The sequence below is a fragment of the Mastigoproctus giganteus genome, chromosome 9 (assembly GCF_048544385.1).
Source record: "Mastigoproctus giganteus isolate SK-2022 chromosome 9, ASM4854438v1, whole genome shotgun sequence".
Taxonomy (NCBI): domain Eukaryota; kingdom Metazoa; phylum Arthropoda; class Arachnida; order Uropygi; family Thelyphonidae; genus Mastigoproctus; species Mastigoproctus giganteus.
The window spans coordinates 51,928,898-51,948,593 of record NC_143583.1 but is presented as its reverse complement, the minus strand read 5'-3'; the positions used below and the strand labels follow the sequence as shown (position 1 = coordinate 51,948,593).

The window sequence follows — 19,696 nt, the reverse complement described above, 5'->3', positions numbered from 1 at the left end:
GTGGTAATCAATGGGTGCTGCTCTTCGTGGGCTAATGTTATTAGTGGAGTCCCACAGGGTTCGGTGTTGGGTCCACTGTTGTTTTGTATATTTATCACTGATATTGGTGAAAGTATATCAGATTTAGTGTCAAAGTTTGCAGATGATACAAAGGTTGGCAGGGTTGCTAATGACAGTAATGGCAGTGTGCTACTGGAACAGGAACAAGAAAATTTGGGCAGATGGGTTGAGAAGTGGCAACTGAAGTTTAACATTGAAAAATGCAAAGTACTGCATGTGGGTAGAAGTAACCCCAGAGAAATGTACTAACTGTGTGGTACTACACTTAAGGTGGTAGAAAATGGAAAAAGACCTGGGAGTAATTGTGCAGTCAGATATGAAGTTTTCTGTGCAATGCAGACAGGTTGCCAGGGCAGGTCATGGGATTTTGACAATGATATAAAGGAATTTTGCTAGCAGGGAAAAGGAGGCAATTGTCCCTCTGTATAAGGCAATGGTCAGGCCATGCCCTGAGTACTGCGTACAGGTCTGGAGGCCTCATTTTAGGAAGGATGTAGATTTGCTTATGCGTGTACAGAGAAGGGCAACAAGATTGGTGAGGGGAATGAAGGGATCCTCTTACCAAGAGAGGCTTAAGTTCTGCAAATTGCAGTGGCTGGAGACTAGGCACCGGCATGGTGATCTGATTGAGGTGAATAAGACCTTGAATGGGTTGAGCATGCTGAATTCTGATGGGATCCTTCCACTTGTTCAGATTACGAACCTAAGGGGGCATAAATTCAAATTAAGAAAGGACGGATGTAGAATAGATGTGCGGAAATTTGCCTTTAGCCAGTGGGTGGTTAATTGCTGGAACATCTGTTGTTGTGGAAGTTGATAGGTTGAATAAATTTAAGGAGGAAATGGACAGGCATTTGGAGAGAAAATGGTGTGATTTTTTTTTTGGCTGATGCTGCATAAGCTCATACACTTGCTTTCTTGCATCACATGCCACTACTACTACATAACCCTACATTTTGTATGAAACCTTTTTTTTTTTTTTTTTTTTTATGAAAACCCCAAACACGAAAGGTATCAAAACCTATAGTACTTAGTACCGTGCATGGGTTGAAGGAGAAGTATGGGGGAAGGGGGATGCCGGAAACTTTGCTCTAGAGACTAAACATGGGTTTCACCACTTCAAGTCTCCAATAAGCAAAGTGGTGGTATTTCACCGGTTGATGAAAGTCATCTACCACCTAAAACCTGAACCTCATATAATGCGATTTCTATAATGCGTGTTATTTCTGGAATCTAACCTCCGTGTTATACAAGGGTTACTTGTGTATATATATAAACTAAATTAAAATAGGATATTTGCCAGTAGCATGGCAAACCAGTAGAGTGAAAAAGAACTTAACCAAATAAAATAACATAACAATAACAGAAAAATATACAGTGGAATCTGGTTATTTGGGCCACCGGTTAATCGTGGCAGCCATTTATTTGGGGCAAATCTTAAAAAACAGAAACCAATCGGCGAAAATAGCCAGGGTTTACTTCGCTTAATTGGGACAGCATGCCGTTTAATCGGGGCAGGAGACCTCAGCACTGGAGATTACCCTACGATTGTCTCTGACCGTACCACATAGTTCAGTCGGATTTCTAGAGGTCACAACCATAAAACAATAAAAACAATTAGCAGTCACCTGTTTATTGCGCTTTTCTGATTTTGCGATAATACCGACAGCTGGAATTCTGTGGGTTATTATGGTGAAATGTGTTTACACTTCCATGAAATCTTCAATCATATTTTTAAAGCTTTGTAACTCGTTACTCCGTTCTCACCGTTAAAAATTGTATTTTTAACTATTTAAGCGAAACTTCGGATAATTGGGGCAGCCGCTTAATTGGGCCAAAATGCACTAGTCCCGACATGTCCCAAATAACTGGAATGGACTGTATATGGGGGGGGGATAAAGAAGAAGAGGATAGTGTTGAAGCAACGTTCCTAAAATAATTTGGAAAATTAAGCCAATTAAAAAAAAATTTAGCGACGCCACCGCCCCCCTGAAATAGTTGCCAAACCACCACACCACTGACAAAACATCTATAGCCTAATTTGTTTCTCTATATATTTTCAGTTCAACTATTGTTTTGCCAGTGGTGGGGTTTGACCATGCAAGTACTAGGCTTTCTGTTTTATTATTTTTCACTGCATAAGGACCACTGCTATGCAAATCTATTGCACTGCGGTCTGATCTTAGTATCGCTCTGTCGTTGCATGGATTTGTTTAGCGTTCGAAATGCAGTGATTCCCTGACCATTATTGGCCTCATGGTCTTCTGTCGAGATGGGGCATAATGGTCAGTCTATTTTATTTCATTTCATTTCATTTTATTAATTGGTCATGTAATGTTGTTAGTCTACGTTTCCACATTAGTGAGATTTTGCATAATTTGGAAATGGGTGCCTTCAGGGGGGGGGGGCACTAAATTTCTTTTAACTGGCTTAATTTTCTAAATTATTTTAGGAACGTTGCTTAAACACTACCCTCTTCTTCTTTATCCCCCCCCCTTATATTTTTCTGCTATTGTTATGTTATTTTATTTGGTTAAGTTCTTTTTCACTCTACTGGTTTGCCATGCTACTGGCAAATATCCTATTTTAATTTAGTTTATTATAAGCAACATGTAGTGGATAGTGCTTTTCTGCTGCCACTGATGTTAGCTTTCCTACTATTTTTCTTATTTATTTTTAATATATATTTTTATTAATTTCTATCTCTCTATTTAATTTTTGGATTAATTGAAATATATATACAGTATATATAGTGTGTGTGTATATATATATATATATATATACACAGTCATTCCCTCGATTTGCATGGTTTCACTATTGCGTGGTCAGGTATTTACTACCAAAATTTTAGATTGCACAGTAACTTTTGTTACCTGTGCGATTTTTTTATGAAGCTTCAAAAATAGGAATGAAGAGCAGATTTTGAAAATTTATTTATGTTTTTTACATGATTGAAGATTTCATTGAAGTGGAAACATTTCGCCATAATAACCTAAAATCCCGCTGAATTCCAGCTATTGGGATTATTGCAAATGCAATAAGATTGAGATTACTACCCATTTATAATATATTGCACTAACAGCCCAATAAACCGGAAAGTGCAAATTGTTTTTATTATTTTATGGTCGTGACCTCCAGTAATGTGCTTTAGAAAAATATGACAAATGTGTTCAAAACTGATGCTTATTGCCAAACAGCAATAAACAGTGGTGTGTTTGTCAGGTTATTTTTGAAACAACTTCCTAATTCCATTCACCAGTTATCCTATGTTAGCTGTTCGGACAGAATCCTTTTCTGGTTCGCTCAACATAAAGTGTTTTAATCGGTAAGCATTGCTTTTGCTAATTTAATATTTCATGTCTGTATAAAGTGTGTGTTTAAATGGTGCTTAAAACGAAGAAATCCGCACCTAAATGTGAAAGTTACCTTTCTTCTAGCGAATACAAGTTCGTTAATTTAGCCGATGGAACAAGGTGTTATAGCTTCCTTTAAACTTTATTACCAAAGATAATTTTTTTTACAGTTGGTAGATGCTACTGATCGAATAGGCAGCCTTTCAATTTGAGATTATTGGCAGAATTATAACGTTCTTGATGCTGTAAAAAATGTTGAGTTTGTGTGGGGTGAAGTTAAGTACTGAACAATGAATGCAGTGTGGGAAAAAGCCGTGGCCACAAAGCTGCACTAAAGAAGCCATAGTAAAATGCCAGAGGTAGCTAAGATTATGAGAATTGCCAAAATGATTGGTGGAGAGGGATTTGAAGAACTGGAACCAGCAGATATCACAGAAGTCCTTGAATCTCATAGAGAACAATTATCAGTGGACCATGAAGAAGTTGCACACAAAAATTTGATCGCGAAGAGACTAGCTGAGTTTTTAGAACTTTCAAATCAGCTTAGCCAAGAAGCTCTGTATATGGATCCTAATTTAGAGAGGAGTTTAAATTTTCGTAGAACTTTATCATTAGATTTAGTTCCTTATGAAGAAATTTACAGAGAAAAACAGCATGCTTCTAAGCAAAGAATTTTAACTAATTTTTTACAAAAAGTACTGGATACTATTGCAAGTTTATCACAATGACGAAGAGGCAATAAATTTAGACTGAAAATCTAGAGGTACGTATTAGCAAGATTAATTTTATGGACACATTTGCAATTTTTTTCTTTTTTCTTACTGAATGAAGACAATTTTTTTTGCCCATTTTTTTTCTTTTTGTGTATGGGTGCAGAACCCTCATTATGTCATATAAACTAGGTTTCACATTGTGCGGATTTGGACTGCACCGTGTTTCCCCAGAACATAACCCCTGCACAAATCGAGGGATGACTGTGTACACACACACACACACACACACACACACACACACACACACACACACACACACACACACACACACACACACACACACACACACACACACACAGATGTAGAATAAAAGCAAAATAATAATTAAAAAAAAAAAAAAAACAAAGAAAGAAAGAAAAAACAAAGCAAGCCTACTTCTACAGGTACCCTCATTAATTACAGACCATTTCACTAACGTGAGAGTTAAAGTGAAAGCAAGGAGGAGATTAGATGAAAAATTCAAAAGCTTCTTGGATATACTATCTGATATCTATTACCCAAACAACCAAAGTCCAGGTAATATGACACCAAAATAAAACACAATAATAATAAAAAAAAAAATTTAAAAAAAAAAAAAAAAAAATGAACAGCAAATGGTCATCCAATGATACTGAGAAAGAAAGTAGAAAGAGGGGAGGGGTGGAGAGGAGGATTTCCAAATGTAATTTGTCAGCGAATTTGTTTGCCTTGATGATAATACTCCTGTACTGCTGTATGGGGTATTGCCAGTTGGTGTATGTAGAGCTCATTGTAGCTGAATATAATGTCACAGGAGATGGCTTTATGTATATTACATACAAAGAGAGTAAGAAAATTAAGTGGAAACCCAGCAAAATTATATCCATGATAATGGGCATGCAGACAGACTACACAAAACTTTGCTGCTTTCTTTTGAATGGAATAACGAAATTCATTCTCATTGTGAGAGGGATCAATTCATGCTTAAGCACTGGGTGAAATGTACTCTAAAGCAAGCCCTGTGAACATAATAAAACTGTTGTTACCAATATTAATATAACACTAAGTCTCATGAAAACTCTGTGAGAGGAATGGACAGAACAGATTGGTTTCCAGTACACCAAGTCAAATTTCCATGTGTTGACAATGCCAAAATTAAAGAGGAAATAACAGTAGAACTTAAAATAAGAGCTTGCAAATGACATTTACTTTGAAGCAGATGTAAACTGCAAATAAAACAGTTGTATGAGATGCATCTGAAGGCACTGTGCGCAATTTCTCTCAAGAATACTAGCAGCCTATAAACTGAAATCGCTTGTAGTGGATTTCTTCTGCAAAAACTGGGAGCTGTGTTGGATGAGCCTGGTAAGCATATTCACCAAAACATTTTGGATACCATGGTAAATGGACACCTGCGATGCTTGTAGATTATGGCTAGAATCTTGGACACACACACACACACACACACACACACACACACACACACACACACACACACACACACACACACACACACACACACACACACACACCTTAGTGATTACATTATAAACATTTCATTACAACTTCTTTCTTTGTATATCAAACTTCTGTAAGTAAATACTACGAAATACTGCAAAGCATATTTACTTAATTTGTTAAATACATGGTATATACACTGAATGATCAGTGAATTATGATCACCTACCTAATAACATGTTAGTACACCATTTAAACGGATAACAGCCACTATTTGCCTAGGCAATAACTCTACCAGATATCTGAAGATGTCTGTAGGGATCTGCAAGGCTTTAGACAGTGTTGGAACAGATGACAGTTGTATGTTCATACACCTAATTTCCCATTCCAAAACATCCCACATGTGTTCAATTGAATTAATGTCAGGTGAATTTGGAGGCCAATCAAGATTGTGGAAACCCAGCAAAATTATATCCATGATAATGGGCATGCAGCCAGACTACACAAAATTTTGCTGCTTTCTTTTGAATGGAATAACGAAATTCATTCTTATTGTGAGAGGGATCAATTCATGCTTAAGAAAGAAACCAAGAAAATGAATGGCAAATATCTGGTCATCCAATGATACTGAGAAAGAAAGTAGAAAGAGGGGAGGGGTGGAGAGGAGGATTTCCAAATGTAATTTGTCAATGAATTTGTTTGCCTTAATGATAATACTCCTGTACTGCTGTATGGGGTATTGTCAGTTGGTGTATGTAGAGCTCATTGTAGCTGAATATAATAATGTCACAGGAGATGGCTTTATGTATATTACATACAAAGAGAGTAAGAAAATTAAGTGGGGGAGATATCTTTTCTGTGTTCCTTAAACCACTTGTGCACAGTGCAGGACCAATGACACGGAGCATTATCATTTTGGAAGGTCCTGTTTTCTGTCCAGGATAAAGTGCAACATGGCAGGATACCCATGGTCTCCTAAGAGCTGCTGGTAGACCTCACCAGTGAAACACTGATCCATACCACAACAGGGGGTACTAGTTTTTGTCAGGAAAATATGCCCCATATTAAGCAACCACTGCCACCTACTTGGATAGTGGGTACCATGCATGATGGGGTCCATGGACTCGCATTGCTTGTGCCAAACACAAAGGCATCTGTCAGCATGGTGCACAGCCATCCAGCAGGTTGTCGATACCACAGCATTCGCTGTTGACGAGGATCAGAGGCGAGGAGAGGGTGTCTCTTGAGTTCCCTTCTGTGGAACCCCATATGCCTGAGTGTGTGTGTGTGTGGTGCAATGTCATTTGGGATAACAGTTTAAGTCATAATTGAGTGATCACTGAGTTTATATGCTGTATTGCATGTGATTGGGGAAATTTATAACTTTTATTACTTTTGTGAAAGTCATAGTCAGGCATTACAGTTTAAAATCAGTCAAAACTGCATATGTCACTTTTACTTGGATGCTAAAACATGATAAAGCATTTTTAAAGTTTCAAATTCATTGTCAAAACATCTATAGGAATTACCTACTTTAATGATCGTGGAAGGAAAAAAAAAAATTATTGGACAGTGTTATTAGATAGGTTAGGCAATTAAATGGACAAAAGTTTTATTATAATTTCAAATTAAACAACACTGCACTCTGTGTTTCTTTCTCCCTTCTTTCTCCCAAGAAATTACAAGTTTTGTTTTAGATTTTTTTAAAACACTTACTTTTTCAGTATCTCCAGAGGAAGAGTGTTTTCTGCTGCTGACCATGACTGGAAGCTTTTCAAGATCTTCATCTACAAGTGAATGCTCATCTTCTTCTTCATCAGGAATGTTAATGGGTAGCTTCTGATGATCTCCAACTGTTTTTGAATGAAGCAAAACAGCAGAGTCATCTAGTTCAAAACCAATCTTTTCAGTCTCAGGTGGTGGTGTGGGAGGAGATGATGGTGGTGGAAGCACTCTTTCATTTACTGTATTTGAAGCAATCATCCTATCTTGTTCCTCCATTCCATTTTCAATTATACGTGATTCCTGTTCCACAACTTGATCAACACTGCTTGCAGTTTTCTCAATTTGTTCCCTTAGATGTGAAGATTCTGTTTCAGTATCTTTCTCTTCCTGTTTTATGTCAACATGCTTTGAGGGATTACTTAAGTGGCTAACTACTTCAGCCGCTTCCTATATTTAACAAAATATAAAACTTTTCAAAATAACACAAAACTAAAGGAATTTAAATACAGTGGATTCCGGTTATTTGGGCCACAGGTTAATCGGGTCAGCTGTTTATTTGGGACAAATCTTAAAGAACAGAACCTAATTGAGAAAATAGCCAGGGTTTTCTTCGCTTAATTGGGACAACATGTAGTTTAACTGGTGCAGGAGACCGCAGCACTCAAGATTACCCTATGATTGTCTCCAACCATAGCACATGGTCCAGTTGGATTTCTGGAGGTCACAACCATAAAATAATAAAAACAATTAGCAGTTTCTAGTTTATTGGGCTTTTCTTAGTGCAATCTATTATAAATGGATAGAAACTTGATCTTATTGAATTTGTGATAATACCGACACCTGGAATTCTGTGGGTTTTTACATTATTATGGTGAAATGTGTTTTCCCTTCTATGAAATCTTCAATCATATAAAAAACATAAATAAATTTTCAGAATTTTCTCTTCATTCCTAATTTTTAAGCTTCATAACTTGTTACTCCGTTGTCACTTGCACATATCGGGTTTGTTGCAATTTGTGCGTGCCATGTTCTTTGTTATTGATTGCTTATCTTTTTTACTGTTTTAAAATTTAACCCTCCCCAAAGTCAGTGAACAGAAATATCAACTAGTTAGTATATACATTATTATTATTTTTTTTATATTACAGTACGTATTAATTAAGCTATGCACGTAAGCGTAAATTTATTTTTATTTTGCTAACCTGTGGGAAATATTCTTCCAATTTTCATGTATCATTTAATATTTTAATTGTTAAGGTAATAAAGTGTAAATCTGTGCTTAATATATCTTTACTTTTATAGCCTGTGGATAATATTCTTCCAATTTTCCCTTATTAGAATTGCCATTTAATAGAATTAAAATTCAATTCATAAACGTTATCACAAAGACTGGTGCTTACTACATATAGTATAGTGAACAGTATTTTACTATGGTGAGTCTATCTTAGCGTGATTTGATTGTACAGTGAACCAATTGTAAAGTGGGGGAGGGTTTCACTGCATTTTTAACTATTTACATGGAACTTTTCATAATTGAGGCAGCCGCTTAATCGGCCAAAGTGCACTATCCCAATGTGTCCCAAATAACCGGAATCCACTGTAATATATTTAGATGTGACATGAGAAATAAAGGACAGATGAGTGAAGAACTACTTGTAGCTTTTCTTTGGGTGCTATGCAGGAGTACAGCAACCACAAAAAAGAATATCTAAATACTAAAAGAACATTTTGTACAATTGTTTTAAAATGCATTTTATCTCATTTCAGGGCATTATGTTTAAGACGATAACCGAACAGATCTGAAATCTCTCCCTCTTTCTCACTTGTTTATTTAAATTTATTTTTATTTGCCTGCAGTCTGTATAGAGGGCTAATAGGATACAGTTGTTCTGGGGTTGTGGTGACCCATCAGCCAGTTCTTTACCCTTGATCCCAATGTGGCTTGGCATCAAGCAGATACACCTGTAGTATACTTAAATTCTGTATATACCATGTACCTTTGGTAATTATAGGAAAATATGGCCTAATTCTATACATACAACTCGTATGTATATGCTGCATTCGTCGGGAAACCTTCTCAGATACAGCGTTATCTGGGAAGATGGCAGCAGACGTAACAGACGACTCTGACTTCGAAACATCAATGAGCTAGGTAAGAAGGCAGAGTATTTGGCTAGGTGGGCCAAATATGGCCTTTTCCACCACTCAAAATGGCATGCTAGTATTTGAGCATGCCAAGATGGCGGTGACTGCCTTGATGATTCAACCATATTGTCTACTGTGATGTTCAGTTCTCTTAGTAAATCTTAGATATTAATACCAAAAGAGACAGCTAGCAGTCTTGCAGCCATTATAGAGGTTTTTCCAACGCTGCTCAAAAACGGATGCCCACATAGGGTGGTCTGAATTTTAGTTTAAAGGCCTACTGTAATGACAGTTGCTTTCGTCGAAGAAGGTTGATTCGACATATAGACTCTGGACAGATGTTTGGACAGCTCCAGTAACAATACATCCAAGACCCATAATCTAATTTGGAATGCACAAGTGTGCAACAGAGTTGAAGTAATGTGTAATGATCTACACCCCACTTGTTAGCAGATATAGCCTATAACATGCACAGGCCCTTTGTTCAGAGTTGGTGGAAGTGTGATAAAATGAACTTTTATCACTGAGAAAGACTGCTATATAATCGCACTTTGAATGCTTGACCTCGAATTCGCTTGGCACCTGGGGCCCCAATCCTTGGTGGACCCCACTCCCGACATTATACCAATCTGAAGAATATCCATTAATCACAACCTTCTGCCCTGCAGCCACCCAGCAATCCATCTTAGTAATCCCAACATGTTCCAGCTTAAATAGTAACCTCTCATGTGGGACCATGTCAAATGCTTTGCTGAAAGTGCCCTCTACATCTAGCTCAAGAGTAACTGTATCAAAATAACCTACTAAGTTAGTAGGCTATAATTCCTAAATTCATCGTATTGCCTACTAAGTTAGTTAATTGATTTTCCCTTAACAAAACAATGTTGCGTGTCCTTCAGAATGCCATATCTATCAAAATTTCCCCTGGATTGCTCTCCTAATCACTGCCTCTAAGATTTTTCCTACTACTAAAGTCAGACTAACCAGTCTGTAGTTACTAACTTCACTCTTAGAACTGCCTTTATATACTGGCAATACACTGGGACTTCTCCAATCCAAAGGAATCTCCCCCAAATCCAAAGATGCCCTCATAATTAACCTCAATGGTTCAATACACTTCCTGGCAGTATCCCTTAAAACTGTTGGGTATATCCATTAACTCCAGGAAGCCTTACTTGAATTTATGCTCAAAAGTTTTTCTAATAAACAATCATCTGTAATTACAAAATCACTAATTTCATATGGCTCAGCCTTACTTGCATAGCCCTCTTCTCAGCGGTCTTTTGTCACTAAAGACCTCTGCTGATTGTATTCACATGCATGCATGAAAAGTTCCTTGTCCCCATTCTTTGCTCTCTTAGTCAATGCTTTCTTGTATGCAGCCTTGGTCTCCCTAACCTTATTTGTGGTACTAATGCAGATCAACTTGTACCTGTTGTATGCTTTAGCACCTTTCATCATTCTGTCCCATGCTATCTTTTTCTGCTCTATTCGACCAGCCAGCTCTGCAATCATCCATTTCGTATCCTACTTCTGCAATTAGCATTAGCAGAGGAACATGATGTGAAAAAGCAAGCTTATACAGCATCAGCAAAAAAAAAAAAAAAAAAAACCCACTTCGCATTTCATCTATCCATTTGTTTCAAAACTTTGTTCAGTTCTTCCTTGAATTTATTTAAGCTATCAACGTCCATGACAGATGGAAGCTTGTTCCAGCAATCAATTACCAACTGGCTAAAGGCAAATTTCGGCACATCTATTCTACAACTGTCTTACCTCAATTTGAGTTCTTAATGGTATATATGCATTCATGACTTCTGTGATTTTTGCTTTAAACGTATTCCATAATTCAAACGTATTTTTCCTACTTTAGCAATTCATCCAATTCATAGATGCCACATAGCACCTTAAATTGCCAAAGTTCCCTCTTCTGAAATTAAGACCCATGCTTTTACCTTTAACTATTGCAATATCTTTCTTCATCTTCCAACTGACAACTGTGTGATCACTACCTTACAATAGTTCTTATATTTTAAGCTCTGTGATGTCATATAATTTGTGAGTAATGATGAGGTCAAGAATATTCTCACCCCTGGTATTATTTCTAATATACTGGTACAAATAATAATCAGCTAGTTTACTTAGAAAAATTTTTCCCCAAGGTGAGTTTCCCTCCCACTTATTTTAATCAATCTGGGACAAATTAAAGTCACCCATAATAAGACATTTGCACTTGCTTGCCCATCCCACCTGCATATAAAGATTCTTGTCATATTCTTCACAATCTTTGGGTTCGTAGATTACACCCACCCTTACTATACCTTTGTTTCCAACTAACTCACACCAAAACAGATTCTATGCTGGCAGACATAATTTCAGACTCAACAAAAGCCCTTTTTCATTCAGGCTGCTTTTGATAAGCAGCATGACACCACCACCCCTCCTATCTTTCCTAACTACTTTACCATAGTGGAACTCATCATCCCCAAATTCCAGATGGCACCACGTTTCTGTTAGCCCTATTATGTCAGCATTAGATGTTCTAACCAGGAGTTCAAATTCAGCCATTTTATTGACAACATTCCTGACATTACTGTAGACATGGTTAAGACTAAGGAATCTTCTATAGTTTACTACCCTGACACACCCCTTGAAGTTATTTCAGTATGTATTTCAAGTTTTATCTTCCCTCTCATTTGAAACGTTTTATACTCAGAAAATCTCAACATTGGCTGTTGTGACAACAAAGAATTCTTGAGGTGAGTGCATGAATTACTTTGACACATATCATTAGATAAACATGGATCTAAATTACACTTCTCTCCCCCTGACTAGCAGTTTCCCTGAACCCTTAAGGTATCCTTAATGATACTGGCAGAAATCCTTGCAGCACCTTTATTCATATGAATACTACCTCTACAAAATACATTTTTTCAAATTTCTCCTCTTAGAACTTTGCAGATTCACTCAAGTCTTGAATTAATCCACAAAGCTTTCAGCACATAATCTCTCCTAACGCCCCTGGGCAGAATTGCAGACACATTGTGTAACTGTGAAAAGCTGCTAATCATCAATGTAGAGGACACTGTGTGAGAGAGAGAGAGAGAGAGGATCCTGGGTTTGAGAGGAAGTTTTTAATAAAAATGGCAATGTTGTAGGAACTAAGACCAAAGTTGTAAATTTTTTAATCCCCAAGCCATGTCATACACTTTTTCCTCATCAAAGAAAGCTAATACCGATGATCACATTTTAGGAAAGCATCTGAAATTGATGTTTCCAGTGGGATTAAATGGTCAAGGACCTCTTTCTTAAAAAAACTATAGTGTCCCAGAAAGGAGGTCAGCTTCTAAATACCAAATAAGTTCAGTGTTGCCCATTCTTTCTGGATTCTTGCACAAGCAGCCAGTCAGAGCTATAGGATTATAATTATTCAGTCTTTTTTGGAGCCTTTCTTGGTTTAGGAAAGGCAAGTAGAATTGCCTTATGCCAGGAGTTGGACACTGCTCTTCTAAACACAATCTTTTGAAGACAGAGCACATGATCCATAGATTCTGATGTTTAATCATCTGGCCCAAAGGCACTCACCTGGGATAGACAGAGTGCCGCTTTCAGTTTCCATTGTGTAAAAAGCTGATTGCAGCTTCACAGCCATTTTAAGATAGCTTCAATTTTGTTTTTCAGATTTTTGCTTGAGAGCCAGAAACTCTGGGGAAGGTGGGGGGGGGGGTGAAATGCTTTGGTGAATGTCTCCCCAAAAGTGTTTGCAACTGTGGTTGGGTCTGAAATTGTACATCCTTTATTTTCCACTTTGTCCCAGAAGACTTTTGGTGTCACCATTGTCAATGGAAGATATGAAGCAGATCCAAGATTCTTTCTGATTCTGACATGTAATGTAATGTGCACTTTTGAAGGCTATTATATTATCTGTGGTAGGATATCAATGAAATATTCCCTAATCCTTGTTTTGTGGCTTTTTTGCTGCATTCTACCAAGGTTTTGGAAATTGCGGAAACCTGAGTCGATGTCTTTGGAATTGCAATGGCAGCTGCTTGGACAATACTTTCTGTGATATATACTTAGTTGCATCATTAACTGGAGATGTATGAAAGCATTCCAGTCAGCATGATTGAATTTCCACTGTGACATCCTAGATAGATGGCATGGTCTCCCATTGCAAAGGGTGGATATCACGGGGAAGTGATCACTATTGTAAAGGTTTTCTTCAACCTCCCATGTGCATACATACAGTGAGGAAGGAAGTGGAGCAGATGGAAAGATCAATGGCAGTAATTTAAGGGTAGGCATGTGGAAAAAGTATCAGAGTCCACATTTTGAAGTACAAGGTCATTGTTTTCAAACATACAGTCTAAAATCTGAGACCTTCCATTGATATCAGCATTTTCTATTACTAGGGGATTTCATACCAGTAAAATACCCTAGTAATAGAAAAGAAAATGGCAATTGCTTAATGAGATCATCAAGACCTCAAGGTCTGCTTAAGGGATGTTGCCTCGAGGTGGCAAACAGACTGAGCAGATAATTAGAAGGAACCCTGCTGTGAGATGAATCACTATGGCCTCTATGTTAGCAGTCAGTAGTATAAGCTAAAAGGGAGTATGGTTACCCACAAGGACTACAGCTCCTCCATGGGCAGGTCCATTCCCCAGCTCTATCCTTCTGAATGATAGTATAGCTATGCATGCATGTATTTCTTGGTTTGCCTATAAATGTCCCCTGTAAGCAGAAGCACACTGGCTTGAACTAATGCCAGAGGACCTTGATGTCTTCACTATTTTGATGAAAACCATAGCAGCTTCAATATCTAGGCTTTTGAGAGCTTTGCTTTCTTAGTCTTGGATTTATCCCTTTTGAGGAATTATGGATGTTGTCCAGTGTTCATATCTTCCTCCAAAAAAAGTTCCAAGACAGTGTCTTCATTTGATTCCTTCACTTCTATCTCCATTTTTCATTTGTTGTAGGTAGTAAGTGGTATCGGCATGGGAGTGGCAGCTGATTGAGTATTTTGTACTGGCTTGGGAGTTTTCAATAAGTAGTGTGCAATGGACAAAAGATTCTTTAGGTGGGACTGTCATATCAGTTTGAGTTAGCATTAGCATTAGTAGAGGCATTTGATGCAAGAAAGCAAGCTTATGCAGCACCAGCCAAAAAAAAAAAAAAAAAACCCCACTTCCACTTCACCCCTCTGTTCGTTCAAAATACCTGTCCAGCTGAGCCTTAAACTTATTTAGGCTATCAACCTCCACCACAAGGGATGGAAGTCTGTTCCACCAACCAACCACCCGCTGGCTAAAGGCAAATTTCCGCACGTCTATCCTACATCTGTCTTTCCTCAATTTGAATTTATGCCCTCTCAGGTGATTTTTCTGAGCTAGAGGAAGAATCCCATCAGCATTGAGCATGCTTAAACCATTCAAGGCTTTATACACCTCTATCAGATCACCTCGCTGGTGCCTAGTCTCCAGACACTGTAATTTGCAAAACTTAAGCCTTTCTTCGTAAGAGCACCCCTTTGTTCCATTCACTAATCTTGTTGCCCTTCTCTGTACTCGTTCCAGCAGCTCTACATCCTTCTTGAAATGAGGCCTCCAGACCTGTATACAGTACTCTAGGTGTGGCCTGACCATCGCCTTATACAATGGAATAATCACCTCCTTATCCCTGCTGGAAAAATTCCTGTATATCATTGACAATACTCCATGAGCTACTCTTGAAGCCCGTCTGCACTGCTCAGAGAACTTCATATCTGCCTGCACAACCACCCCCAAGTCCCTTTCATTCTCTACCACTGTCAGTGTAGTACCACAGAGTTGATACGTTGCTCTGGGGTTGCTGTTTCCCATGTGTAGTACTTTACATTTGTCAATGTTAAACTTCATTTGCCACCTCTCAGCCCATCTGCTCAACCTTTCCAGATCCTGTTGCAGCAGCATAGTGTCAGTAGTGTCCTTGACAACCCTGCCAACCTTTGTATCGTCTGCAAACTTGGACATTAAGCCCGATATACCATCATCAATATCATTTATAAATACAGAAAACAATAATGGACCCAACACTGAGCCCTGAGGGACTCCACTAATAACATCAGTCCACGATGAGCAGTGTCCATTGATTACCACTCTCTGTCTTCTCCCCCTCAACCACCCCTTTATCCATAGCAGCAATTTGCCTCCAATGTCACACTGCTCCAATTTGTGTAGCAGTCTTCCATGTGCAACAGTATCAAAAGCCTTTCTAAGATCCAAGTATATAATATCAAAGTTATTCCCTGCATCCAGTTCTTTTGTGACTGCATCATAGTATCCAATCAAGTTGGTCAGGCAAGACCTCCCCTTAACAAAACCATGCTGTGTCTGAGCTATAACTGAAGTCTTGTCTAAATGATCCTGCAGTGCTTCTTTAACCAGTGCCTCCATTAATTTTCCTGGAACAGAAGTTACGCTCACAGGTCTATAATTACTTGTGTCAGCCTTTGATTCTCCTTTGTGAATTGGGGTCACATTTGCACATTTCCAGTCTATGGGTACCTCCCCTGAGTCCAAGGAAGCTCTCATAATTATGGCTAAGGGTTTGCTTACTTCCTTTGCTGCCTCCTTTAATATAACTGGATAGATCCCATCCACCCTGGGTGCCTTTCTTGTGTTTATCTTCAACAGTTTCTCCTCCACTTTACTCCCAGTTATTTCAAGATTCTGTAGCTTACTGCTAGAGTTGAATACACCTCTGGCATTCCCCTCGCTGAATAACTCCTCATGTGTGAATGTCGATGCAAAATATTCATTTAGTTTGTTAGCTACCTGAGCAGGATCATCAACAGTTGACCCATCAATATCAAGTGGACCAATCTGATTCATCCCCTTCCTTCTAGAGTTTACATAAGTAAAGAACTCTTTGCTGTTTTTCTTTGCATCCCTTGCCAAGGATTTCTCGTAATCTGCCTTCGCTTGCCTAACCTCCTTTGTAACTTGGTTGCATATCAACTTGTATCTATCATAGGCTTCTGTGTCATGTGTTAATTTGTATGTATCCCATGCATTTTTCTTCTCTGCCATATGCCTCATTAGTTCATCTGACATCCATTTTGGCTTAAACCTTGAACAATATTTCTTAGTTGGTATGTAAAGCCTAGTAGCTTCCAAGATAAGTTCTTTGAATGCTTCCCATTTTGAATTTGCTGTTGGTAACATCATCAGTTGGTCCCACTGTATAGAATTTAAATACTGTCTCAGTCCATCGTAGTCGCCTTTACGGAAGCAATAACCCTTCCCTTTACCCCTAATGGTAGTTACCTCTTTGAGTAAATCCCACTTCAGCACACTGTGATCACTGCCACCTAGTGGTTCATTTATCTGCAGATTCTTAATGCATGAAGAATCACTGCTGATAATCAAATCAAGAGTTCCAATAGAATGCTTCCCTGTAACCTGAGCATATATGGATTTATTGCTACTTACTGGCATTATCAGTTTTTTCACCTCCTGATATGGAATATTGAGCTCTGCTTTGTGTTGTTTTTCCTTTTCTTGCTTTCACCATTGTCATGTCCTTGAGTATGCAGCGTGCTCACCCTGACAGTTAACACAAGCGGGTTTAGTGGTTGTACATGCATGGCTTTTGTGGTCATTTGCACTGCACCAAGCATAGGCAGGTGCTGCAAGGTAGGCCCTCTACGAATGTTCATATTTTTGAAATTTGAAACATCACACTGGATTTGGGATGTATGACCTTACTGTGCCAATTTATGTACCCGGCTGTTATTGAGTTAGTATATATTGGATAAATAAATATGATGGATGAGGTTTATAGTTAGTACTAAAATACCATCCCTGCATATGAAAATTCTTTTAACTGCTATCACTCCCTGTGGCTTTAGTTCAGAACAGATTTCCTCCTCAGTAACCAACCTCAAGGAAGTCCCACTCTGAGATAACTATTGATGAATTTAGCGTTCTGTGTAGTGTCACAGTAATCGGTATCCTTGTGATTGAAGGTCAGAGTGTGTCATTTTTGGTTTCAGCCTCTTTACTGATTTTGGGAAACCTGTTAATCCCTCTAAACCGTTCTGTATGAAAAAGGGTGACATTTTCCCAATAAGTTTCTCAGTTTGGGGTTTCTTTACTGCATTGGCATTCTGTTTCTACATTTGGATTGTCTGATAGAAACTGTGTTGGGGCCCAGAAAAAATAACATCATCAGGATTCATGAGTTTTTTTTTATTTTGTTTCAGTGCTCAGGCTCCCCACTCACCATGGAGTCTAAATAGGACATATACCATCAGGCACAATAAATGTATTTGGGATGGGATTCCAGGGTTACCCATTCCTCCAACTGTCAGTCTGAATCTTGTTTCTTGTACCAAGAGGTTAGGAGCATGGCATTGACATAGTTGATGCTTGCAGCTGAATCTGCTAACTAATTGATTCTGGGCAAGCCATTGTAGGACCACCCGTCTTGTTGAAGCAAAAGCTAAAGTTGTGTATTGAAGCTGCACTTCTCAATCACCAGGATCACCCTTTCCAGTTTCCTTGGGTCGCAGTACATGGAAAACATGATGGATTCCTATGATATTACCCTTGAAGATACAGTGAGTGTTGGATCACAGAGACGCTAATCTGGAGGACCAGCAGTGTCGCTGGGAGGTCTCCTCCCTATGTACGGGTGCTCATGTTGAGAGGGTATTTATAAGAATAATAAGAAAATGAGAGAAACATAATCGAGAGTACCATGTCATTCAGATCACAGTAAGTTTACAGATAATATTCTGAGACAGTTGACAGAAAACATTTAATGAAAAAAAAAAAAAAAAAAAAAAAAAAGAAAAGAAAGAAAGAAAGAAAGAAAATTTATTTCTGCATGCATTCATTTTACATTACACTGCACTTATGAAAGCATAACAAAGCTTGTTGAAATGGTCCTATCTTCTCTGCAATGTGCTATGGTATTTCTGTAATATTTGGAAAATTTACCCCCGAATATTTCATAACATAATTATATTTAATACATCCAAAAATACCAGAATGTAAATGCTGTAGGCATCTCCAGTCTGAGTCATCTGCTTGTGAATCAGGGCCATAGTGCATGTAGAGGGTATGCTATGTATTCAAAGGTCACTCTTGTGGGAGATCATAGCACAAGTGATGACCCATTTAGGTGTATGATATGCAGGGAGCATGATGATCTGAAATGAGCCAGGGAAAATTTAGAGTGCAGACTAAATAACCAAAATTTAGAACAAGTTAGTAATTTTGTGTAACTAAGAACAATCTTTAGTGAAGATGGAAGATCAGACAACAAAAGAGAAATTAGCCTCAAAAGAAAAATAGGTGTTTATAATACTGTTTTTATTTTAAGCTATGGAATTAATCAAAAATGAAAGTTTTAAGAAATATAAATGAAACTAACCTATGGATGCAATGGCAAACTTGTATTAAAAATGAGGAAATAACAAAAAAAAAAAAAAAAAACCATCTTGGGGTAATAAATATCTAGTCAAAGATCAGTAAAGAAAACAAAGTGGTACTGGAATTTAGTCAGGATGGTCGATGAGTGTGATTAGTTATCCATCAGGTATTCAAAGCAAAAATGAATAGCCACAGGCATGGGGCAGACCAAGAGAAAGGCAGACTGAATGTGTTTGTTTGTTTATTTGTTATTTGGTTTTCAGGAGCATTAGCAACTAAGGCCATATTGCTCCGGAGATATACGGTGGTCGTTCCCTGACCTTTCTGCATCCTCCGTATTTGGTGGTCACGGGCTCGAACCCCAGTCTAATCAAGAAGCATGTGCTACGCACTGCTGCTCCTGCCCACCTGGCTACGGAGGCGCCCCTGAATGTGTCAAGTAAGCATTAGAAGAAGACAGAAGGCTTATTCTGGTCAAGGCTAAAGATCTAATAGGAAATAGAGAGCATAGATACAATCAATAAATGGAATGTCACTGTGTAAAACAGATTTCGATGAGATGATATGTAACTGAACATTTATAATACTTCTGTATTAGAGTCTAATTTCTAAAGATCTGTAAGACAGATCTTTAGAAATTAGACTCTAATACAGAAGTATTACTATATTAGACTCTAATATAGTAATACAGAATACCCAAAACAATGCAAAATGAAGGAAAAATGCATGTGCTCCACAACTAGAGCAACTGAACACAATTTTATCGAACAAAAATTGAACAACATGGTAATTTTGCATCTGAGAA

At 38.1% G+C, this 19,696-nt stretch overlaps 1 protein-coding gene across 5 annotated transcripts in view; it reads right to left on the bottom strand.

The window, feature by feature from the left end:
• The window catches only part of LOC150080216 (histone-lysine N-methyltransferase 2C-like), a 1,301,638-nt gene that overhangs the window by 265,855 nt on the left and 1,016,087 nt on the right, over nucleotides 1-19,696 (bottom strand). For 4 of the 5 annotated variants that reach the window (XM_090381514.1, XM_090381517.1, XM_090381518.1 and 1 more), the window contains one exon: nucleotides 7,319-7,774. The exons of the other annotated variant lie outside the window; for it this stretch is intronic. In XM_090381514.1, coding sequence (XP_090237640.1) covers nucleotides 7,319-7,774 — 456 coding nt within the window. The remainder of the gene's footprint in view (nucleotides 1-7,318; nucleotides 7,775-19,696) is intronic. 5 annotated transcript variants of the gene reach the window in all.